Genomic DNA, 24,155 nt, shown 5'->3' with positions numbered 1-24,155 from the left:
ATACCAGTGGGACAGCGCCATGGGACAGAGGGGCCTGCTTGTGAGTGGGCTGATATCTTAGAGCTTAGCATGGCCAGAGAGGTGGCCTGGGGAAGGGGATGAGCCTTTGCTTGCCCAGCACTTAGGGAATCTGGTTGCCATTTCCTTGTGCATGTTTTTTTCCCTTAGAGGATGGCCATTCCTCCAGCCTCAGCCCCAGACCGGTGGCTGGCTGGGTGTAGGTGTGCAGAGAGTCACACAGAGCAATAAAACCATTGCCTTCACCATGCTCAGCCCAAAGCTAATGCTGCTTTTCACCCATGTCTAGAGGCCAGCACCCTTTGGAGTGGTCGTGGCCAGGGGGCAAGGTGGATCCTGCTGGGAAGGAGGAGACTGAGCTGGTGGCCTCAGCAGCCCCCAGCAGCGGCCAGGCAATCCGAGAGGAAGACTGCGAGGGGACCGGCACGAAGCCCTACTGCAAAGTGCTGCTGCTGCCGGAGGCACAGGCGAACCACACGGGTTACTACCGCTGCTACTACAAGTACATTGATGCCAAAATCGAGGGCACCACAGCAGTCAGCACCTACGTGTTTGTGAGAGGTAAGAGCTGTCACTGCTGTGCACCTGCAGGCTGGGGGCCTCGGGGCAGCCAATGCACCAACATAATATCTGAAATATTAAACATCTCAGTGTGCCTCCCAGGGCAGAGCGTGGCTGCTGCAGCCTCGGGAGGGGGCTGAGGGCTGGTTCCCTGCAAGTGCAGGGGACCAATATCCGTCCATGGCGGCAGCGCCTGGGATTCAATTATGTCCCATCCCGGGGGCATCGCTCCAGCCAGGCTGGAATGCAGGAATTCAAGGAGTGAGAGCCTGGCCTCAGAGACACTCCAGCACTAAAAAAAGCACAGGAGTTATCTTGTGGGCAGCTTGGGGCTCCCTGAGGTGCTGGTGGGCAGGGGTGGTAGTGTTTCATAAAGCTGAGACTGAGAGGGAGGAGATGAGTGGTACAAACACTCCATGTGCAGCCTGTTCCCAGACCTGCTGCTGGCCTGAGCTCCTCCACAGTGACAGATCCAGACGCTCCTCTCCACACTGTGCAGGGGCTGCCCGTGCAGGCAGGGTTATGAGGTGTATTTTGGCAGAGGAGGGATGTTCACCAGGCTTGGGGCTGGACCCCCAGGTGAGGGAGTGGCTGCGGGGCCAATACTCAGCATCTCAGTGTCCCAGGGGTTCCTCCTCCATTGTCTCCCCCACTGCTCATAGCAGGCTCCAGCAAGATAAATGAACTCTGTCCCCTGGAAACAGTTGGCTGAGCTGTTTCTCTTTCCACCCCCATTTATTAGTTGGTGCAGTTGTCATGAGGCAGGCAGGTCATGACATATAAGATGCATTTTTCAGAAGTCCCAGGGCAAAGCCAATTTTGCCTCTGCAGCTATACAGAGAAAAATGCAGGGGCAAATCAGAAAAGCTGGGCAGCTGTTGGAGAGGAATTGAAGTCTGTTTAGCAATTGCTTCCTCTTTCTGTGGGCTATGCTGCCCACCATAAAACAGGACAGAGCCTGCCTGGGTTTCAGACATCTGTGAGTTGGACAGGGGTGTTCAGACACTCTAGAGGGTTGAATCAGGATGGAGGCAGAGAGCTTCTTAAATACACTGAAAATGAGTACAACCCCACAAACTCACATGCAGGGAGTGCTTTTGCAAGAACTGGTTTTCTTTGTGATCCAACAAATGTCACTTTGCCCCCTGATCCACTGTCTCTCACCTCCAGCCTCTCTGCAGCTCAGGAGCTGCTCTTCTGTTTACCAAAAAGTGCACATGGTGCAAGTTAGGGGCAATAAATCCCACACTGTCAGGGCCCATGGGACTCACAGTGCCTGTGGACAGTGTGTGTGCAGCAGATCCTGCCAACAGCTCGCAGCACTGCTGTGCACATGGCTGCACAGCACATGTTCATACTCAGTCCAATCAGGCTGTCCCCTCTTACAGTTATCAAACATCTAGAAAACCTCAGAATCTGCCCTTCCAAACAGGCTTTCAGGCAAGAGAAGGGACATGTCAGGAAAATTCAGGCATGTGGTAAGCACAGCCATTGCAGAACATTCAGATAAAGCCTGTTCCTGCTGAACTGGGCTGCAATGTGAGACTGTCCCTGGAGAGCTTGGAAGGGCTGATGTAAGTGTTGGGGATGTTTGGAGACAGGATGATCAGACCACAGGTTTATCCATCAAGCTCATTTCTCATGTTAAGGGCTTGGTGAAATTGCCATGAACAGAATATCTGTGCTTGCCTGGAAAAATGGATTCTTCTGTATTTTACCTGCAATTAATGGTCAAATGAACTCTCCATGCATGTGTCTCCTTCCCATGTGTCTGGTTAGGTGTGTATTTTATTACAACTACAGATAGCTCTGTAGACACTGAATGCCCCATCAGGGTAGTACAGGCTATGTACAGCCCACATTTCATAAGGCTTAGCCTCTATTAATGAAGAAGATGCTAAATTATTCCCATCCGACCCATTAAGGCAGTCTTAAGGAAATTTGTGATGTTGTCAGAGAGGGGAGCTAGTGCATGAATCACAAGCTCATTGGCAGCAGGACCAGCCCAGTAAATCAGTTCTTGGCTGCCATCTGAGCTTGAAGGGGACCTCATAGTCTCTCACCTCTGACAGCTGTGCAGCTCCTCCTTCTCACATGCCCAGGGTTTGGGAGAGGAATGAGGAACATCTTCACACTGGGAAACAAATCTGTGGTTTCAGAAGTCAGCAATCCTGTGGCAGCAAAAAAAAACCCCAGGAGATAAAGATAAGACCTCTCTGGGCAATCCATGTTTTCCTAAGAGGTGAGGCCTTTGCAGCATGACTATCACTGAAGCAGCAGCTTTACAGATTAAAAATTAAAGGTTTATGTACTTAACAGTGGGAGCACTGGGTTGGATTGGGTTGAGCACAATGTGATCTGAACAACAGATCCCCAGATGAGGATCATTTCCAAATTCATCTTTGACTTGTCCCTTTAGATGGGTCTCTTTAGGGGTTGGGTATCAGTGGGAAAGAATCTCAGGTTGTACAAATGGTTGTGCTCATGCTACACTCCCTTGAAATCAATGGTTTAGCTGAAACACAGGTGAAAAACTAAATGTCGGCCACTGGGATCCTTTGGCCTGATTCCAGTGTACCAAAAGTTGTAAAATCTCCCCTAGCAGGACTCTGAGGCGGCCCAGTGTCTCCCAGATGCAGACCCATCCCCCCCTTATAAAGCCCCCTTCACCCAGGGGACAACTTCCATGAATAAAGCCAATCATGACCATGTGCTGGATGGGCATTTGCAGAGGAGAGATGCTGGCAACACCAGCATCAAGACACTAGGAACCATTCAGAGCATCCTGTGAGAGCAGGAATCCTGTGGAAAAGCGCAGGCAGGGGCTGATAGTACAGAATAAATCATCTGTCACTGAGGCCACCAAGCAATCTCACAATTCCTTGTGTCTTCCAATTTTGTCTTCATCCCATTTACTCAGCCTGGATCACTGCTATGCACAAAATTTGGTGTAACATCCCTGGCCTTGCTAAGTCATTTCATAATGATTATTTCTGGGTGGTTTTGCTCTTCCTGTCAATATTTGTGCTTGCAGCAGTTGGGCGGCAGTGGGGTGGCAGCCCTGGAAAGCTCAGCTCATGTGTTTATCTGCCGGCCGGGATGGCTGCAGGATGACATCTGCATTCCAGCGCGCTGCGGATCACATCCTCGCCCGGGAAGGTCGCGCTGCACCGGGGCAGCACCAGCCCTGCGCGGGGACACAGCCACCAGCTGGGCAGGCGCCGAGCCCAGGACACCACACACTGCTTTCACAAAGGGTCAGGCTCAGGCAGAGACCTTGAGGGCTCCAGGAAAGGGGAGGTAATTTCCCGCACTGCCCAAATGTCACACAAGTGTCGCTGCGCTGGTGCCGTGTTTGGTGCGGAGGAGCTGGCTGGCTTTGCATTCCCAGCTCCAGGTGTCTCTTCCGACTGTCACGTGTGGCAGATGGGGCCAGAAAGAAATTCAGAAAGCCTCCTTTTCTATTGGTGGTTGCCTTTTCCCAGTTTTTTTTTCTTCTTTTTTAGTAGTTGTTCTCCTTGTATCTTTTCTACAGATTTTGAACAGCCATTTATCAACAAGCCAGAGACTCTCCTCATCAGCAAGAAGGAGAACACTTGGGTACCATGTCTCGTGTCCATCCCAGACCTTAACGTCACACTGACCTCGGTGAGAGCTCGGCTGCTGGGACACTCTGAACTGAGATGTATTGCATTTGTTCTGCATTTGTAATTGCCTGAGTGGAAGCATGACAGGCACTGCCAGGAAAGGAAAATGCATGGGATACATTTTCCATGGAAAGTACAAGCCACTGGCTTCCTCGTTTTATTTGCTGGTTGTCCAGTTCCCTTGGGCAGATCCCACGGGTTTCCTGCCAACCTTGGTTCTCTTCCCTGGAGCTCTATGAAACAAAACAAGACTTTGTTTTAAACCCACTTCCCCACAGCAACCCCTGTTTGCCTCATCTCTGTGATCTACACCCCTCTAGGTGGTCAGCATCCCCACAAGGGAGGAGGCTGCAGCCCTAGGGCTGATGACTAAAAACAGCTCTCTTATCAGTTTGCTTTAGCTTTTGCCTTTCCCCCCCCCCCCTTTTTTTTTTTTTTTTTTTTACAATGCAAATACATCCTTTCAGGATGAGTGTTACTATTGTACAAAGGCCTCCAGGGACACACTGGGGGCCAGGGGCCTTTCCCTTGCCCGGGAAGGACACTACCCAAGGTCAGCACTCATCCCGGTGGGGCTGATGTTTGGGACATCAGCATCAGTTTCCTTAGCTATCTCTAGAAATTTCCATTCCTGGAAGTCTCTGGCCCACTCTGCAGACGGGGAGGCTCATGGTGCAGGATGCAGCTCCTTGGGGTAGAGGGGAGGCCACGATTCCTAGATGGCAAACCCTCGCGGGGAGAGGGCAGGAGGCCAGCACAGCATGGGGCTGCATCATTTCTTCCCACAAAAGGGATGTGTTAGCCAGCATAAAGCCTGGGAGGGGTGGAGTAGGAATGTTGTTACCCTCTGATTTCAGCTGGCAAAATGTTGATTTTTCCAGCAAAATTTCTTCATCCACCCTGATGGGAAAAGCACTTTCTGGGACAACAAGAAGGGAATGCAGGTACCCACACACTTGATCAGGGACTTACTGTATGTCCACTGTGAGACTGTAATCGACAAGAAGCTCTTCAAATCCAATTTCTTCATCATCCATATAGCAGGTGAATATTTGGGAAGGTTCAGGGGACCAGTTTGCGTGGCTCTGAAGTGTGGCTCATGTGATTGTCATGGTCCTCTCTAGCTACACAGACTCTGCATGGTGCTTATATCTCTTCCACTGTGTATTGGACAGACATACACCATGCAGCAGGAGGTCATTCCCAAACCTCCTGTAACTGCACAGTCTGAGTCAAAGAGTTAACTAGATCAGAAATCTCTTTTCATTCCCTCTTCTGCATCAGGGAGTGAGCTGTATGACATCCAGCTGTATCCCAAGAAAGCCATGGAGCTGCTAGTGGGAGAGAAGCTGGTCTTGAACTGCACGGTGTGGGCTGAGTTCAACTCTGGCGTCCACTTCCACTGGACTTACCCTGGCAAACAGGTACCAGCAAGCCAAGCAGCTCCCTGTGCACTGAACTGTTACCCTCTGAGTCACCCCCTTCTGACCCTTCATTGTTCCTCTTCACATCATTGGCAGGGCTCTGCTACATACTCCTAACCATCCTGTGCCCTGGACCTCGTGTCAGAATGTTCTCCCTTTTTTTTCCTCCTGCAGCAGAAGGCAGACAGAATGAAGACCCCTTTTCCTGGCAGAAAGCTCCCTCCTTGCTGAGGTGTTGCTGCTCTGGGGTTCTTGAGAAAACACTGGCTTCACTTTCACCAGTGAAAATCCAGAGCAAATTTGATTGGTTTAAAAGGAACTTCTAATCATAGAGCCCTTGTTACCAAGAGCCTGCAAAGTGGTCCCCTCCCCACTGTGTATCTTCCCCTCTTGTATCTTCTGGCTTTTTTGAATGGTGTGACAGGGGAGTCCCTTGAGAACATCACTTAGTTCATGGGGCTCCCAGCCTGGTTCCTGGGCTACAAGAGCAAACCATGCTAAGATCTGAGCCCAGCCTCAGGCAGTCAGTACACAGAACATGTGCCCTTCTATCCCTGAGGATGGCACTGAGTTGTGCAGAAACCTGTCCAGGCAGAGGCAGGCACTGAGCATCAGGAATCACAGCTGTGAAGGGCTCATCCACACAGCCTCATCCCATTGCTGCCTTTCATCCCCTTCTCTCTGTCATCTCCCACAGACACAGCGAGCAGTGATTGAGTCCGAGCGCCGGTCCCTGCAGACATACACAGAGCTCTCCAGCATCCTGACCCTCCACAATGTCAGCCAGCAGGACCTGGGGAAGTACACCTGCACTGCCACCAATGGTGCCCAGATGCTGGAGGAGAGCACTGATGTCATTGTGCACGGTATGGCACTGCCAGTGCCCTGCAGAGCCACAGCCAGAGCCCAGCTGCAGCACAGCCAACCCCTCGCTGCTTGGGCAGAGTGGCTCCTGAACCTCCCTCCACTCTGCTTTAGTGAAACCCAGCCCTCCTCCAGCCCCTCAGCCCTTCTGTGTCCCAGCACCACGCTGGGAGCAGAGTCACATTCAGCAAGGTCCCAAAACGGAGGGAGAGAGATACCAACACCAAACTGGCCCAAATGCAGTGGAATGGCAGGACACACTTATCTTGCAGCCCTATGACAAATGCAGTACCCCTATGGCATGGCTGGCCTGAGGGGCACCAGCTGTGGGTGCACAAGGCACTATCTGCTTTAGGTGGTTGTTTCCTGGCAGCAGAAATTCACTGGGCAGCTCAGCCTTCCTGCATTCCCAATGGCTCCCACGAGGGAGACAGGAGCTGCTGGGATCTCAGCTGCATTGTCATAACACCCCCATGTCCTTGGTCCTTGCTCTTGGGCCCTGTGGAGAGCAGCAGAGCTTTGTGACACCTTGTCTCTTTGAGCTCTCCTCCATGGTCCCTTTTTCCTTGCAGAAAAGCCCTTCATCACTGTGGAGTGGAGGAAGGGCCCGGTGATAGAAGCCACTGCAGGAGATGAAGCTGTGAAGCTGCCAGTGAAAGTCGTGGCTTACCCCCCACCAGACTTCCAGTGGTAACTCATCTTTCTTAGCTTGAGGCACCTTCTCCTTTCCTCCTTTCCTCTGTCAAATGGGGAAGCCTAGCCTGGCTTCCTTGCTAGGTCCCTCTGTCACCAAGATTGTCACAAATGTCACTTTTTCCACCCATGGGGGCCATTTCTCCCATGTCCTGGCTCTCAACTGTACAGCCTGGCTTGGCAGCTCTGCACAGCTGGAGGGGCCAAGTGGAGTGCCCACAGGAGCTGTCCCTCTTGTCCCTCTGCTGTGGCAATCACAGTTGCCCAGAGGAACAAGGTAGTGGGATGGGTTGTGCACCTCATCATGCTGCACTTCCATCAGAGCTGACTGGAGATGGGAGCTTTGCACCCACTCACTGCTCAGGCAGAGCTGCAACACCCCCAACCCCACACACATCCACACAACACAATGTGCAGACTCATCACCTGGGTCCAGGGAAGGCTCAGGGGTCTCTCCAGAGAGGTCCTCAATGCTAGCAAGGGGCACCCTGGCTGCACTCTTGTGGGGACCAGTAAACCCTTTGCCCAGCTGCCAGAGGGACACTTCCTCCCCATGGCTGCATTTTCTCTCTGCCTCCCTGCAGGTACAAGGATGGAAAGCTAATTCCCAAGCAATCTCAATCTTCAATGCAGATCAAGGATGTGTCGGAGCAGCATGCTGGGACTTACACGCTGGTTCTGAGGAACAGGCTGGCAGGGCTGGAGAAGCACATCAGCCTCCAATTAATTGTCAATGGTAAGGGGGCCTGGGCTGGAGCTGGGGGGAGAGTGCTGAGCCCATGGTCCCAGCTTTTGGGCTGCTCTGAGAACAAATTCCCATTGCTGTCCTAAAGCAGTTGGTACCTGCATCATCTCTTCCTTCCCCATGGCACAATTTTGTTCCTGACTCTCTCACTTTGGGCAGGATATGTCATTGCTCAGGGGCCACTTCCCAATTGCAGCTGGAGATGCTGCTGAGGGTGACCCTGACTGATGTGGACTTGAGAGCAGGGCAGCTGCCACATCGATAAAGTCTTGATCTGGAGTAGTTCCTCTGGGTGGGAAGCCCCTATGGAGTTTTCCCACAGCTTGTCCCAGTCATGCAGGAAACAGATGCCAGCTAAAAAGGTGCTGGAAGGGCACTGCTGCCTGGAGATGTGTCTCCAGCAGGCTCTGTGGCCCTGTGCTTTGAGCCCTGCAGCATCCAGACAGTTCCACTCATCAGAAAAAGGAGAAACTATGTCACTTGAATCTGCTTAAGCATGACCTGCTGTGCCTTGCAGGCCTGAGTTGCCCTGAGAGCCAGAGCTGTGGGGCCCAGGCTGCCCATAAACGGGCCTGGGGAGGGCTGTGCCAGGCCTGGGGATGCAGTGCCTGAGCCCGCAGCTGCTCACAATGTCACTCTGATCCTTGCAGTTCCTCCACGCATCCATGAGAAGGAAGCCTCTTCTCCAAGCATCTACTCCAAGAGGAGCCCCCAGGCCCTCACCTGCACTGTCTATGGCATCCCAGCACCAGAGGTGATCCAGTGGCAGTGGAGGCCATGGATGCCCTGTCGGATGTTCTCCCGACGCAGCCTGTAAGTGCCATTTCTTCCAACACTTGTGTCTTGTCAGGCCACCCTCATGGTGTTATGGGCTTCTTGTGACCATGGCTGTGCCCCCAACCGTGTCTCACTTTTGCTTTCCCACCCACAACACAGCACCTTGTGGGAAGGCAGAGTGGAAACATTTGTAGTCCATGTGGGAGTTTTGCCCAGGCTGGCTGGTCCCAGACACCAACAGTTTCCACAGCATTCTCTGCATCCTCAGCCACCTGCATCTGTCAGTGGATGTCCATGGCCCACCCACACCTCACAGCATCTGCAATGAAACCACTGATCATTGTGCTAATGGGGAAACTGAGGCAGATTGCAGGAGAAATTGTCACAGCCCCTTGGTAAGACCCCAAGACAGCAGCTGGGGCTCACACCACTCCTGCCCTGAGGTGCCCATGGGTTTTATGTCCTTTCCCTTCTCCAGGGAAGCAAAAGTGCTCATAGGCAGCTGCTGCTTGTGGGGAAGAATTGCTGAATCCTGGGGCAGTGCCAGATCTCTACCAGCTGCTGGGATGATTAGCCAGCAGGGCAATAGGCAGGCAGGAAGGGTGCATGCCCACTGCCTGTGCTCTGGGAAGCTGAGGCAGCATCAGGCAGGGCTGCAGTGGCATTTTTTAATGACAGTCTCACCAGAAGAAGGAAGAGGGATGCTGGGGAGCTGTAGCCAGAGCAGTCAGGGTGGAGGACATCAGGGTGCCTGGAGGAAGCCAGGTCCTGCAGTTCTGTGCAGGCTTTTGCCAAGCCAGGGACACCAGAGTTTTCCATTGCATGCAAGTGCACTGTGGCCCTCTCAGGAAGCAGAAGGGCCCATGAATTATGAGTACTGTCTTCCAAGGCCACCATATTTCTGCCTAGCACAACTCCAGAGGATGCAGGAGGCTTCTTTCTAGCTTCCTGTTGTTTACACAGCTCACCAGTGTGTTTGCCCCGCCAAGTGCTCTGCCCTACACTGCTAGCACACACCTTTGCTACAGCTCCTGGGCCCTCAGCTTCCCTCTGCTACCCTGTCACTTAAAGCCTCTCCCTTCTATCCCAACCCACACTTTTGGGCAGACCCTCCCACCTTCCACCCCAATCCACATTTCAAAAGCACCCTGCAGGCTGCAGCATCCCAGGTCCCTGACAGATTTGGCCACTTCTCCCCACCTATCTCAGCTTGAAGAGGTACCATCATTCCCCTGTGAGACACCAGCAGCATCTCCTCCTGGGGAGGTCTCCCTCCTGGCTTTTGTTGAATCAGGGGCAGCGGGTGTTGCCCCACCTGCTCTCCAGGCCAGCCCCAGCCTGTCAGTGACACCCCTGAGTCTCAGTCCCAGCAGGGCTTTAAGGCCCTGGTGCTGAGCAAAATGACATCAAGAGTTGCCCATGGCACACATGAATCAATTTCACCCCTGCCTTTCTCCACTCTTAGCAAGGAAAGATGAAGCCCCAGGCCTGCAGGTGAAGAGTTTGCTTGGGACACCTGTATCTGATCCCTGCCTCAGTTTTCACACCTACAAATTTTTGCCTCGCTGGTGGTTGCGAGGCACCCTTATAAAGCACATCAGAACTGTGTAACTGAAAGACCCTGAAATTTTGCGGAGTTATAGGAGGGGGCCATCAGTTCTCTGACACAAAGCTGCTTTTGCTGTCTTTTTCCCAGCTAACCTTCTCTCTGTCTCTCTCCTCTTTCCCCTGCTCATCCCTGGCTGCTGGATTAGCAACAGCAGGCACCGGGCAGCAAGGCGCCACCAGAGGGACCGGATGCCCGAGTGCAAGGACTGGAAAGATGTGTCACAGCAGGACGCCGTGAACCCCATCGAGAGCATTGACACCTGGGTGGAGTTCGTGGAGGGGCGGAACAAGGTGAGGCTGCATTCCAAACCCATCCTGGGACAGGGAGCTGGAGATGGGCACGGGACTCCTTTGCAATCAACCAGGAGAAGTGGCCTGGAAAGGGACCTGGCAGAGACAGATTTGGGGAGGGCTTCACACCTCTGCTTCTAAAGTAAACCATCAGTGGCAGTTGCCAGACCTGGGGCTCCACAGTACCAGGCAGCCCCAGGGCGAGGGGGAGCTGTCATCTTTGAGAAATTACCCTGTGTCCAGAGAGGCCCCCCCTGGGGCTGGCTGCACAGGAGGGATTTCATGGATTGCTACTGAACATGGGGCATCCAGCTAGGGAACGCGTGGGAGAGGTGCTATGGGGGCCTCCCATGGCCTTTTCTGAGCATTTTGCATGAGTTGTTCTGTAAAAACCAAGCCCTGCAGAGCATCCTGGGCAAGAGATCAGGAGTCACAAGCTGACCAGGAAATCTCTGGCCTTGGGAAGGTGCACGTGTCTCGTATGGCATTTCATCCAGCTGTCCCCATCCTGGTGGGGTGAGGGTGGTTTGGAGAAGCTGGCATCCATCTGCTGCAGCTTTGTGAGTGGGAGCAAAGTGTGCTCCACAAAGCCACTTCTCCATCGCAGCATTTCCTTTCTGGAAGGAACATCTCTCCCTCACTGCAGTGTGTGACCTGCTTGCTGCCTGCTTCTCTCTGTCTGCTGGGTAGCCACGAGTGTCAGGTCTGTGCCATGACGAGGTTCCTGTCCCCACTGGTGTCAGGCACCAGCCGCTCACAGAGGGATGCAGAACAAACAAATGGGCCTCTGTTTCCGAAAGTCACTTCCTGTTTTCCTACACACCTCTAAAGGCACTTCCCATCCCCTGGCCTGGCCAGGAGTTCATCACTTTGCCAAAAGGGTGGCAAGGGCAGATGATTCTCCTCCCAGAACAGCTGAAGGGAGGTTGAGGGATTGAGGTTCCCCAGAGACGCAAGCAGGGGTGGTGGGAGCTCTTGGGTAAGAAGCCCCCACTTCAGATGTGACACTTGTATTGGTCCTTTCTGATCTTCCCCTATTTTCCCCATTTTCTTCCTTCTATTCCTCAACTGTGTCCTTGTCATTCCTTCTGTTTGGTCGTGACTGTCCTTAGGTTGTGCATCCCCACAGATGTGCAAGAGCTTTGGGAGAAAAGAGCTGTTTCATTTACAGTGGGATGCTACATCCTAAAATCTGCTCTCTCTCTCTCTCCTTGTCCTTTCTGCCTGTCTTCTCTCACCGTCCTCCTGGTTTTTATTCCATCTGTAAAGGCCAGAACGAGCCACAGGATACGCAGTGCACAGTCATGCACTGCAGGCAGCAGGATGATGTCAGATCAAGAAACCCCAAGTCAAACATAACACTGCAGATTAGAAGGAAAATCCCCAAGAAACAGGAAAGGCAGCACACAAAAGTGCCAGCAATAGGGTCACTCTGGTTGTATGAATAACCCCAAGAAACGGAAAAGGCAATGGACAAAAGTACCAGTAATAAAGTCACTTCAGCTGTGTTGAGTATGTACTGAATGAATGGCTGTTCCTTCTGGTTAACACAACCTCAATACATTGCCCCTCAGAACGGAAATGCTTCCCAAAGTCTATGGGATTATGGGATGTAAAGGCAAAGAAATTTCCCTGTAGGAACACGTTAATTTTGCATTTTAAACACAGGGATTTTTTAACTTGTCATTTAAACTGGAGCCTCAAACTGCAAGTCTCCTCTAAGGGGAGTGCTTGTAACACTTTTGGTAGCTCACACATGTGCAGTGTGAGCCAGGAGGAGGAGGAGAGCAGCCTTATTCTCCCAGCTGCTTTTCTTGGTTAATTTGGAAGCAGCATCCCCTGGGTCCATGCTCCCAGGATGGCAGCCTGGCTGTTTGCCCAATCTTAGTCATGTCTTGCTGGAGGGAGAGAGGAGGAAGCTTTTAGGACCATGTCTATGTACACTTGGAATTCAATGAAAGATGACAGCTCTTCCTGAAGGGATGAGAGCTGGGATATTTTCACAGGTTTGATTTCTCCTTATGAATAAAAGGAATGCTTGCAGGTCTGTAAGTACCCGTAAATTCCACTGAACGCTGTGGGACACTAAGTAGTCACTTAACTGCCGAGGGCTCAGGGAATCAAAGCCCTGGTGTCCTTTCCTTTTCTTCCCACTGTTACAAATAAAGCTTGGCAAGAGCTTAACCATCCCCTCAGCTCTGTATCCTGTTACTGTCCCCCTTGCTGAGCACTGTTCCCATTGTGACCTGAGGGGTTAATAAGAAGTTTGCTCCCGTGGAGAGGCATCTATGCTGACTGGGCTCTGTAAAAAGATGCAGAGATTGGGAATAAAATCATGTTATTATTGGTAGAGCCAACAGATAAAGCTTGAAATGCACAAAGAGCTGTAGGATAAGGGTCTGTTTTCGCATAACCCTTTCCCAGGGTTATGCAGCAACAGCTGTTGGGGGCTTTGCTACCTGCCAGATAGCAGCAGTGATCCTATTTCTCTTCCCTGTTCTCTTCCTAACTCTTCCTTATGTTCTCTTCCCCCATCAGACAGTCAGCAAACTGGCCATCCAGGAGGCCAATGTCTCAGCCATGTACAAGTGTATTGCCTCTAATAAAGTGGGTCGAGATGAGCGGCTGATCTACTTCTATGTGACCAGTGAGTACTGTAAAATCCTCCCCACCTGCACCAGCTAAGCTTTCTGCTTGAAATAGGCAGGTCCCTAGAGCTATCAGGTCCTGCCATTCACGGTTAGGATCTTCAACAATCCAGCAGGAAAGCAGGACTAACCCAGAACTCTGCTGGGTGGCAAAAGCCTGAAGCCCTGGCAGCACAGGCAGAGTTTGGCACGCAGACCTGGGAATGAGCCAGCACTGCCTGTGCCTAGGTCCTGAAGCAGCCCTGGCAGGTCCTGGGCAGGTCTTGTGCTGGGGACATCCCGCTGGCTCAGGCCCAGGCAGCTCCCTGGGCTGGGGATGTGTCTGGTCCAAGAGCATCCTCTAGTGGCACCGCTCGACCTATCCCAGGCCAGGTCCCGCTGGCCTCAGCCCCCGGCAGTGATTCCACGGGATTTTGGTGATGGGAGGAAGCTGAGTTTGTAGGAACCAGAACCCCCTGTGTGGGCTGGAGTCATAGCCCATAGGGGGCTGCATGAGCCTCCTGCCAGTGGTACCCTGGCGGGAGCCTGTCCCTGTCTGCTGAGAAAAGGAGCCCAGCAAGGGCACTGCAAAACTTATTCTATGGAATGAGAATTCCATAATAAAATTCCCAGCCCAGAAGGAATGGCCCTTGTGATAGTACCTGTGCTGTCAGGGCCACCAGCTGCTGTGAAGCAAGATGAACGTCTTCAGTCACTGCTTCGGTAATGCTCTCTGCGTTGCTGTCCAGGCTGCTGTGTCACAGCCTGCACGTGTGAAGGTGGGCATGAGTGCAAACTAGAATGCTGCAGCTGAGCTGGGAGCAGTAACAGCCTAATTCAGACCTCCCTGGCTTGTTTCATTTGTGCCCCCATCTTAATTTCACCCTGGGACTTGAGCATATCCCATAGCACTCGCTGGGCTTAAGCTGTGATTGCCAGCAGTTTGCACGTCACAGTTCTGGTCTACAGTTGTTTCCTTTACCCTGAGGACAGGCGGATCTCTGAGAGCTGAGCCCAAGGAGACGATTTCATTGTGTCTGGCAGCTCAGCCATGAAAACGCATTCACATGTTCATTTCCTTCCTGAAAGCCATTCCAGACGGGTTCGAGATTGAGTCCCAGCCCTCGGAAGAGCCCATAGAGGGGCAGGACCTCCAGCTGAGCTGCAATGCAGACAACTACACCTATGAGAACCTGCAGTGGTATCGGCTGAACCTCTCCAAGCTCCACGATGAAGAGGGCAACCCCCTGGTGCTGGACTGTAAGAATGTCCACCACTATGCCACCAAGATGCAGGGGGAGCTGCGCTTCCAGCCTGACTCCAACGATGCGACCTTGCTGCTCACCATCCCCAACATCTCCCTGGATGAGGAGGGAGATTATGTGTGTGAGGTGCAGAACAGGAAGACCCGGGAGAAACACTGCCACAAGAAATACATCTCTGTGCAGGGTGAGGGTCCACAGGGCTGGCGGGAGTGACAGAGGAGAGCTGGTGCTCTTGCTGCCATCAGCTTCCCAGGCCATCCCCAGGGGAAGCCACACAAGCAAGCTAAACTCAAAGTGGCAAAGGCAGGGCACATGGGTTCTCAAGACACCCTTCAGCAGGGGTCAGAGACCCAAAGGCCCCCAGGAACACAGATATTCTTTTGATCAATCAGTTTCCCGTTTTCCCCTCCTCCTCTTTGTGCTGCTCCTCCAGCCCTGGAGATCCCCCGCCTCAAGCAGAACCTGACAGACATTTGGGTGAACGTCAGCGACTCCATAGAGATGCGCTGTAAAGTGGACGGCAACCACGTTCCTGAAATCAGCTGGTACAAAGATGAGAAACTGGTGGAAGAAGTGTCAGGTACAGTGGGCTGGGGGTGGATCACAGGCAGGGCAGTTTGTACAGCAGCTGGAGACCTGAACACTGCTGGGTTCTGGGACTTGCTGTCCCCAGATAAAGACACCCGTTCTCTGAATCAGCCAGAGGGTGGTTTTAATCACATTCTGTCCTAATTTGATGCAGTCTCACTGGCCAAGTCTATGCCCTAGGGCCCAGCTCAACACTGTCTGTGCTTGTGCACATTCAGCTGGAGAGCAGGGAGAGAGAAATCATTCATGTTCTTACTCTCAGCCCAGTGCCTAGCATCTCTGATTATGCAGGGACCGACGCAGATCTCATGGAAGGAACATGTGAAGGATCCAGGCACATTGCAGAGGGAAAGGAACAGGTTCTGAGGGTGAAGCAGAACTTAACACACTAGCTGGACTGCCTGGCACTGTCCCTATTCAGCATGTTCAGTGGGAGATTTGTACCCTCCATACACTGCCTGAGGAAGGCCTATCCAGGGTTTTTCTGGGGCCATCAAGAGAAGAGTCTCTACCAGCTGGTGTGATGTCATTCTGCCATCTAAAATGAATCAGCCAAAAAATGCAAGCCTTATTTTGAGCCTGAGTTAGTGACTTCCCTCCTTGTCAGTGACCATGACAACCCTCTGTGCCTTACAGGGATCGACCTGGCAGACTTCAACCAGAGGCTGAGCATCCAGAGGGTGAGGGAGGAGGATGCTGGGCTCTACCTGTGCAGCGTCTGCAACGCTAAGGGCTGTGTGAACTCCTCAGCCAGCGTCTCTGTGGAAGGTACCAGCAGCCACAACACCCCTGGGGATGTGAAGGGGTGGAATAGGAGTTATGGCCAAGCTCCCATGCCTCTTCCCTGTGACAGTGGGGGGCAGTGAAAGCCCCTTGGCCTTGCTGATGGCATGGTGCTCTCACAGGAGGATCTGTAGTCCAGAGCATGTTTAGCTCAGGCAAACATGTCCCCAGTCACCCCACATCCTGCTGCAGGCCATAAAGAATGGCTGAGTTGGAGCACAGAATGGGAATCTCTGAAGCTATGATTGCCTTTCCATCCCACAGGCTCTGATGACAGGACCAATGTAGAGATTGTCATCCTGATTGGCACTGGAGTTATTGCTGTTTTCTTCTGGATCTTACTTATTCTCATCTTCTGCAACATCAAAAGGGTACGTGACTGTCACTGCCCCAGGAAGGGAGGGTGGCATATCAGGCATACCAGTGCTGTGATGTGGGGCTGCATGAGAGCACCTGCTAAAAGGAGATCATTGAGTGATGCTTGCAGTGCTCTCACTGCAAAGGACAGCGTGAGTAAGGGCTGAGGTAAAGGGGGTCATGGGGAATGGCCTTTGCTTGAGGGGGTAGGAGGTCAAGGCAGGCAAAGAATCCAAATCCCATCTGGGAGTCAGCACCCAGGGCAAGGAGGGCACCTCCTCACCCTTGGTGTTGGCTGGTTCCTGCAGCCGGCCCACGCAGACATCAAGACAGGCTACCTGTCCATCATCATGGACCCTGGCGAGGTGCCCTTGGAGGAGCAGTGCGAGTACCTGCCCTATGATTCCAGCAAGTGGGAGTTCCCCCGAGACCGCCTGCGCCTGGGTGAGCCAGACCCCTCCCTCCCCCTGCACGCTGCAGCCAGGGCTTCCCACCAGCCCTACAAACTCACCCTTCTTAACACACCTCTGTGCATTTAATGCCTTCTCTCTGCCTCAGGCTTCCCATCTTCTTCCCCAGGCTGTCTCTAAAGCCCAGCTGTGCCTGGGAAATCTCTTTAGGACTGACTCTAGACAGGTCTGAGCCATCTGTTATCCCAGACAGGTATTACTGAAAACAGGAGATCCCTGGGCATGGTTTAAAACACATCCCCATATTTTCCAAGTGGGAGTCTGGACAGAACAGCCCAGTTTACAGCAGGTACCCCAAGTTCAGGAACAGGATTGCATCCATTATTGTCCTTATGCTGGGACACCTACCTGCAGCCTCTTCCCTTTAAAGGGCAGCAGGCTACCTTTGAGGCACAGAGCAGTAACATTAGTCCTGGCTGCTGTGCTGCAAGGGGTCATTTACCTTTCCCACACACAACAACTTGCTGCTCAAGGGCAACAAACAGCCCCTCACTTCTGCATGGCCATTTCCTTCCTCTGCTTTGTCCATGCCAGCTCTGTCTCAGTTCCTCCCATCGTCCTTTCTCTTATTCTCACCAACACAGCGAGCAGCCACCTGAAAGGGCACATATTCCACTCCTTCCTTTTCCTTTATTATGTTTTTCCTTTCTTCTTCCCATGATTTCCTGTTGGGATTTTTGTTTTCCTTCATTCTATTCTGCCTTTTTTGCACCTGCCTTTCTTCACACTTATTCCTTGTCCATAGGTAAAGTCCTGGGTCATGGTGCCTTTGGGAAGGTGGTGGAAGCATCTGCATTTGGGATCAATAAAAGTAACAGCTGTGAGACTGTAGCAGTCAAAATGCTGAAAGGTATGTGAACAGTGAAGCAAAACATGCAGTGTGTGTAGACAGAACTTAATGAGGCACCTGCCATGGAACATTCACCCTGTAAATGCCTGTAGTTTAATTAATGGTTTCTTGGCCTCAACACAGTTGATCCTCTTTGGCTCCATTCAGCTCACTTGGAGGCTGAAGTGGCAGAACTGACAGCAAGGACTTGGGGAACTCAGCTTTCAATGAAATTTAGCTGTCTGCAGAGGCAAAGAATGAAATCTGTCTCAAAGGACTAACAAGAATCCAGAGTCCCTCTTTGGCATGCCACTGAAAGAAGTGTTGCTCCCAATTGCCTTTTTCCAAGTGTGCCTGTATTTTGTGTTTATGGGCCAGATCCAGGGCTGGGTAAGGAAGCAGGTTGCAGCTCTTATCCAGCTCTCAGGGCTAAATTGGCTTTGCACCCAAAGCCTGGTCTATCTAGAGTGAGATTTTAAACTTTTATAGCCATGCTTTCAAACAGGCATCCAAAACATTATTCCGTAATCTGGCACCAAACAAAATACTGAGGCAGTCTCCGGCCAGTAGTAGCCCGTTCCTGGAAATCGTGTCATGGTTCATCTGAACAGTATTTGCTGTTGTAAGTGTACAGATCATCTGCACAGCAGAGGGGAGCCTGGTGAGCAAGGTTGCTTTACAATTTTTTGAGGCAAGGCTCTCACCTGGCCCATCAGCTGCAGCTCAAGAGGATGCTTCTGTCTCCCAGGCTAAATTTACAAACTCTCAAGTAAGACAAAATGCACATGGGGAGGCTAAGAAGTATGAAAAAGGCACACAAAACCAAAGAACACACCCTGTGTAAAACAGAGGGTCAAGAACTGATGTGAATTGGACACTTGAGGGAAGATGCAGTACAGAGAGATGGCAGGAGCATGACACTGTGTTTGCTACTGAAGAGGAATCATCAAAAGATATCTGGGTTTGAGTTGAGACAGTTCCTATCTTCAATTGTGATAAAAAGAATCAGATATCTTTTGTTCCTAATTTTCTTTCAAATTGTTTCATGGCTTGTTATCTCTGTTTGGAGGCCAAAAGGGCAGAGATTCAAACGGGTGCATCCCAATGAAGGTCTCAAGTGATGTTTTTCACTGCACAACTATCATAACGAAAAATCTGCTGGGCACAGATTGTGTTGTTCTTTGTTCTGGGTCCCTGCACTTACAGAGAGCACCCTACATGCTACAGCAGGGATCCTGGGATCTCCAGACAAGGCTCAACATTTCATGTGGGAACATGCAATAACAAAATGTTCTGAGGCTTTGAGGTCACAGCCTCCTCAGCAAGACTCACATTAACATGCTGCTAGAGAAGGGTGCTGAGGGGGAGTGAAAAGTCTGAGGAGGTGTCATGACATGGTCTGTGTGTTTCCAGAGGGAGCTACTGCAAGTGAGCACAAGGCACTGATGTCAGAGCTGAAGATCCTCATTCACATCGGGAATCACCTCAACGTAGTGAATTTGCTGGGTGCCTGTACCAAACCCAATGGTAAATATCCCAGGGCAGCAGGCTGTGCTGCTCCCAAAAATCAGAGCTTGTCCCCTGTGTCTTTTTGCCGTCCACATGGGTAATCACAGGGACCTGTGGGGAAGATATTGGTGTGTTTGTGTGCACTTAGAGCAGATGTCACAGCTCAGCAGGGCTGCACATACCACAAGTTGTGGCAAATTCTGACCAACTCAAGCCCTTACTTCTAGCCTTAACCTTTGGTCTCTTCTCACCAGGTCCGCTCATGGTTATTGTTGAGTTCTGCAAGTATGGAAACCTCTCCAACTACCTGCGGACCAAGAGGGAAGGATTCAGTCCTTACAGGGTGAGTAGCCCCCTTTGCCCCTAAGGACCTGTCTCATGTCTAGGGAAGGAAGACATGCAGCCTAATACATGATCAGACAGTGTGGCAAAGAAAGGCTCTGTCCTTCTTTCTGCAATGGTAGATGCTTCCAGGCCAGAATTACAGTTGAACATGAAGAGACAGTGCAGCTCATGGATGCAGGGGTTAGTGTGCATTGCCTGCTGAGGGTTTTGGTTTGGTCCCTTGCCAGGAGAAGTCTCCCAGGCTGCGTATTCAGGTGCAGTCCATCGTGGAGGCAGTGAGAGCAGACAGGAGGAGCCGCTCTGGGACCAGCGACAGCGCCATCTTCCACCGCTTCCTGCTGCACAAGAGCCGCACAGCACTGCCCATCCAGGAAGGTAACATGCAGCCTTGGCACCAGCTCCCCACCTGGACCACCAAAACCATGCCAGACTTGGCCAGCTTGGGGAATGGGCAGGGGATGTCAATGGGGAGCAGGACCCCAGCCTTGGAACTGGTCACTGTTTCATGGCAATTCCCCAAACAGGACTATTGTGTCATCTGTTGTATCTTCTGGAGTCTATTGACACCAGAAACCCAGAAGGGAGAATTTAATCCCTTTGGGTATTTTAGCCTGAAGAAAGGAGAACTGAGGGGGATCTTGTTGAGTCCTCCCTAGGACAGAAGTAATGAACTAACCTTCAAAGACCCGTCCAGTCCTGTTCCCCACAACTCTGTCTCACTGAAATGTGCAGGAGGCTGGACTCTTTCTCCTCACACTGCAGCAGGTTCTGCTTTGTGCCTTCTGCCACCTAAGCAGAAAATCTTAGAGTGGAGCTGATAACTCCAGTTAGGACTGAGGACTAACTGTGTTTCACTGAGCAACTGACTGTATCCTGCAGTCCCAGAGAGAGGCAAGGAGGACAACAGATTGCCAATTTTCTAATAATTTTCTGTTACTTTTGAACAGTGGATGACTTGTGGCAAAGTCCCTTGACAATGGAGGACCTCATCTGCTACAGCTTCCAGGTAGCACGTGGCATGGAATTCCTGGCATCCCGAAAGGTGAGTTCAGTTCCGCCTTTCCTTTGCTCACCTGATCTCTTGTGCATGCCTGATGAGAGAGACCTGGCTACAGCCATCTTTCAGGTGACACACAGAGAGATTCAGTGATCTGCCTCACACTCATCAAGAAATCTGAGATAGATGGGAAATTAGTTCTCTTGCATTTCAACCTCTTTTTAACCAGCCCTTTTTGAAATTTTTATCTTTAGCTTCTTCCCATTTCCACCATTCCCCCATTACAGCTCAGGCTTATGGGAAAGGGAGGTGCTGGACACTTTCTGATTGTGGTTTCTCTCCCTCTTATTTTGCCCCTTCCTCTTTGTGTGCCCTCAGTGCATCCACAGAGACCTGGCAGCTCGCAATATCCTTCTGTCAGAAAACAATGTGGTAAAGATCTGTGACTTCGGCCTGGCCAGAGACATCTACAAGGACCCCGACTATGTCAGGAAAGGCAGTGTAAGTGCCATTTTCTCAAACCCTTTACAGATTAGGCCCCCTTGATGAAGAGATGAAAAAGCAGGAGTGGAATTACTTGCATGGCTGGAACCAGAAGCCATTGGACCAATGACACATGTCCTGTCCTCCTCCACCAGCAGATCTCTGTCTCCTTCCTTCTACCCCTCAGCCTGTCATTAACTTACTCCTCCTTATACTCTTTCAACCCCCTTTCAGTGTCTCTGTCCCTCTCTCTGACCAACAAATTCTCCCATGGAGAGAGGAGCAGGGCTATTGGCTCTGATTTCCTTTCATTCATTTCATTCCTTTGCTACCAGAAGGGCTGTCCTGGGACATGTTCCCAACTGAACATTTGTGCCTTGCCTCTCCCACCTGCAGGCCCGTCTCCCACTGAAGTGGATGGCTCCAGAAAGCATCTTTGACAAGGTCTACACTACCCAGAGTGATGTCTGGTCTTTTGGGGTCCTCCTCTGGGAAATCTTCTCACTAGGTAAGTGCTAATGAGGGTCCCCTGCTGCTGAGGGAGACATCTCTACCCACACAGCAGTTTGTGGGTGAGTCTGTGCAGGACAGACATTCTGAAGCACATCTAAGGACTGATGGGAAGTGACATTGATGTAGGCAAAAAAAACGTGGAGGCCATATCCACCTATGAACAGAGTGATGAGGACACAAGGATGCAGAGGTGGCCTCCAGCTCACTGAGGCAGAGAAACCTGACTCAGGCAGCACTAAGGATTGGGCTGTGTATGAGTAGTGACCACACCTCTCAGCGTTCTGGGATGAAGGGCAGTCTCAAAAGGGCAGTCTCAAAAGGGCAGTCTCAAAAGGGCAGTCTCAAAAGGACAGTCCTGAAAGGATTGGTTTCTGATGGCACATTTCATGTTCCTACCCTTCTCTGAACCTTTTTTAGGGGCATCTCCATATCCTGGAGTCCAGATCAATGAGGAGTTCTGCCAGAGGCTCAAAGATGGTACCAGGATGAGAGCCCCAGAGTATGCCACAGCAGAAATGTGAGTCAGAAACCTCAAGGATTCCAGCATTGGTCAGAGCAGAGGCCTCTGGGAGGGCAGAAACCTACCAGATCCCAGCATAGAGCAGAACAGGCCCCTCTGTGGGATGTCTGACCTTTAGCCAGGGTAGGGGATGAGCCAACACATCCTTCACTCTAGGCCATTGCCTGGAGAGCAAGGCAGATGGATTCTGATCAGAGCTCTCTAGTGTCCTTGCATGCCCGTGCTGGGATGGGTCTGTAAGTGCGCACTGTGCTTTCCTGCTCTGAAGGGTATCAGAGGGGTCTGAATTAGCTCCTTGTTCCCTCTTATGAGAACAAACCAACACCTTGCCAGTAATTCCACCTGGCCAGTGTGCTGGGTGGGCCAAGCTTTCCTTCACAGTGCAGGAACTGGCAGTGCCAGTGAGCACCATGTGGGTGGGAGCTCTGGAGTGGGGCAGGAGGGGATTTCTGTGGTGTAAAACCAGCATCTCTTCTTGGCAGCTACCGTATAATGCTGAGCTGCTGGCATGGTGATCCCAAGGAGAGACCAACTTTCTCCGACCTTGTGGAGATACTGGGGAACCTTCTTCAGGAAAATGTCCAGCAGGTGAAAACCTCCCTGTGTCCCTTCTCTGCTCCAGACAGCTGTTTCTTCTGTCATCACCAGACCCCTCACTGTGCCCTCAGCTGACTCCATGGTCAATGCAATACATTTGTGTAGGCCAACAATAACACAGAGATTCCTGGGTCAGAGGTCTATTTCTCAGAGCTCTTAGAGAAGTCATTTCTGCAACAGCCTTTTAGCTGCATCCTCATAAAACTCTGCTTCTTGCAGGGCAGAAGCCCTCTCAGTCATCATTCTAGTAACTTCCATCCTAATCCCCAGATGATTATTTAAAATTCTTCAGCTGAGTCAAGGCCCTGGTACTTCTGCCTCCCACATGCCTGCATAATGAAAACCAGGACTTGACCACGGTTTCTGAAACTCTGTCCTCAGATGGAAATGTCAGGGCCATGTGAAGCAAACAACTGTTACATTACAGCAGTCAGTAATACAGATTTCTTTGAATGTATTACTAATCACTTCCATGTGGTAACTCACCAGGACATTTAACTGTGATGAGCGTGCAGCTCTCATTTTAACTTTTTCTTGATGTTCTCTTTCAGAAAATGATAGCTAAATGCTTGTCTCATCCTGATGTTCCTGACTTTAAACTTTCAGCACTGGTTCCCAGCACAGGCATGACTAAGCCACAAATGACATTGCCCTGGAGCACAGTACTCTGTCCATGTAAACTGGAGAATTATGGGATTATTATGGGCAGCTGTTCTCCTGCTCACACACACCTCCATGCATCACTCACAGCTACTTAACGCAAAGGTCATAGAGATCTTCAGCGAGATATTTTGTCCTAGAGAAATAAAATTTATAAACCAGAAATTTTCCTTCCCAGCTCTGACAGCTTCTGCCTGTGGAGCCTTTCCTTGTGGGAAAGTCTTACCCTTCTTGTAAGGCCATTTACTATTCTTCCTACCAGGAAGGGAAAGATTACATCCCGCTGAACGACTCTCACAGCTCAGAAGATGATGGTTTCTCCCAGGTGCCTTCCTCTGCCCAGCAAAACTCAGATGAAGAGGACTTTGACATGAGGATACGCTGCCACAGCCTAGCAGCAAGGTGAATCCCCTCCACAAAGGGCAGAGAGAGCCCAGCAGGCAGAGAGCAGCCTGACCTGTAAGGGAGCCTGAGGGATATGGGGAGAACCCATATGTTCAGAAAATCCCAGGTGCTAAGGTGTGATCCAAGAATTTAGGCCATACCTTCTTGCTTATAAAAGCAAAATTATTTTGCTTGTGAGGAAGTGCTGGTTTGTAAGCCTATCACATTCCTTCTTCTCCTCCAGCTATGCTGCCAGAGTATCATGTAAGGAGCTTCATCCTAGCTGTTCCTAACTGACCCAAACAGTTAGTCCCAGGCCTCTCCTCTCTGATGAACTATGATGATGTGATGCCTGGGATCTATATGACATTTTCTGCTTATCCCATGTGGAGAGGTTATTGGGGCCTGATTCAGTCAGTGTAGTCTTCACTGCTGAAGTAGTATGGGGTTAAGAGGTCTAAGGTGACCCCATGACCCTCCCCACATACAGCATTTGGGTCATCCTCCTCCCTGCATACTTTGGTTGCCCAGTGAGGAGGTTGAGTTCAGGTCCTGTTCATTCAGGACATTGACTCTTGCCTTTACTGAATTCTGTGTGCT

The 24,155-nt window shown here is 51.3% G+C and overlaps 1 protein-coding gene across 3 annotated transcripts in view; it reads left to right on the top strand.

Moving 5' to 3' along the window:
- Positions 1–24,155, top strand: part of FLT4 (fms related tyrosine kinase 4) — a 57,563-nt gene that overhangs the window by 27,115 nt on the left and 6,293 nt on the right. The window contains exons 3-27 of one of the 3 annotated variants that reach the window (XM_030957584.1): positions 308–579; positions 4,115–4,227; positions 5,108–5,270; positions 5,511–5,650; positions 6,348–6,516; positions 7,087–7,204; positions 7,792–7,943; positions 8,603–8,765; positions 10,484–10,628; positions 13,167–13,275; positions 14,345–14,704; positions 14,954–15,100; positions 15,745–15,876; positions 16,156–16,262; positions 16,557–16,692; positions 17,464–17,568; positions 18,961–19,074; positions 19,311–19,399; positions 19,629–19,776; positions 20,349–20,443; positions 20,777–20,899; positions 21,278–21,389; positions 21,812–21,911; positions 22,397–22,502; positions 23,434–23,573. In XM_030957584.1, coding sequence (XP_030813444.1) covers positions 308–579; positions 4,115–4,227; positions 5,108–5,270; positions 5,511–5,650; positions 6,348–6,516; positions 7,087–7,204; positions 7,792–7,943; positions 8,603–8,765; positions 10,484–10,628; positions 13,167–13,275; positions 14,345–14,704; positions 14,954–15,100; positions 15,745–15,876; positions 16,156–16,262; positions 16,557–16,692; positions 17,464–17,568; positions 18,961–19,074; positions 19,311–19,399; positions 19,629–19,776; positions 20,349–20,443; positions 20,777–20,899; positions 21,278–21,389; positions 21,812–21,911; positions 22,397–22,502; positions 23,434–23,573 — 3,558 coding nt within the window. The remainder of the gene's footprint in view (positions 1–307; positions 580–4,114; positions 4,228–5,107; positions 5,271–5,510; positions 5,651–6,347; positions 6,517–7,086; positions 7,205–7,791; positions 7,944–8,602; positions 8,766–10,483; positions 10,629–13,166; positions 13,276–14,344; positions 14,705–14,953; positions 15,101–15,744; positions 15,877–16,155; positions 16,263–16,556; positions 16,693–17,463; positions 17,569–18,960; positions 19,075–19,310; positions 19,400–19,628; positions 19,777–20,348; positions 20,444–20,776; positions 20,900–21,277; positions 21,390–21,811; positions 21,912–22,396; positions 22,503–23,433; positions 23,574–24,155) is intronic. The other 2 variants (XM_030957586.1, XM_030957585.1) reach the window with 2 other exon arrangements.

Source organism: Camarhynchus parvulus, chromosome 13 (genome assembly GCF_901933205.1).
Source record: "Camarhynchus parvulus chromosome 13, STF_HiC, whole genome shotgun sequence".
Lineage (NCBI taxonomy): Eukaryota > Metazoa > Chordata > Aves > Passeriformes > Thraupidae > Camarhynchus > Camarhynchus parvulus.
This window is presented reverse-complemented; position numbering and strand designations above follow the sequence as displayed.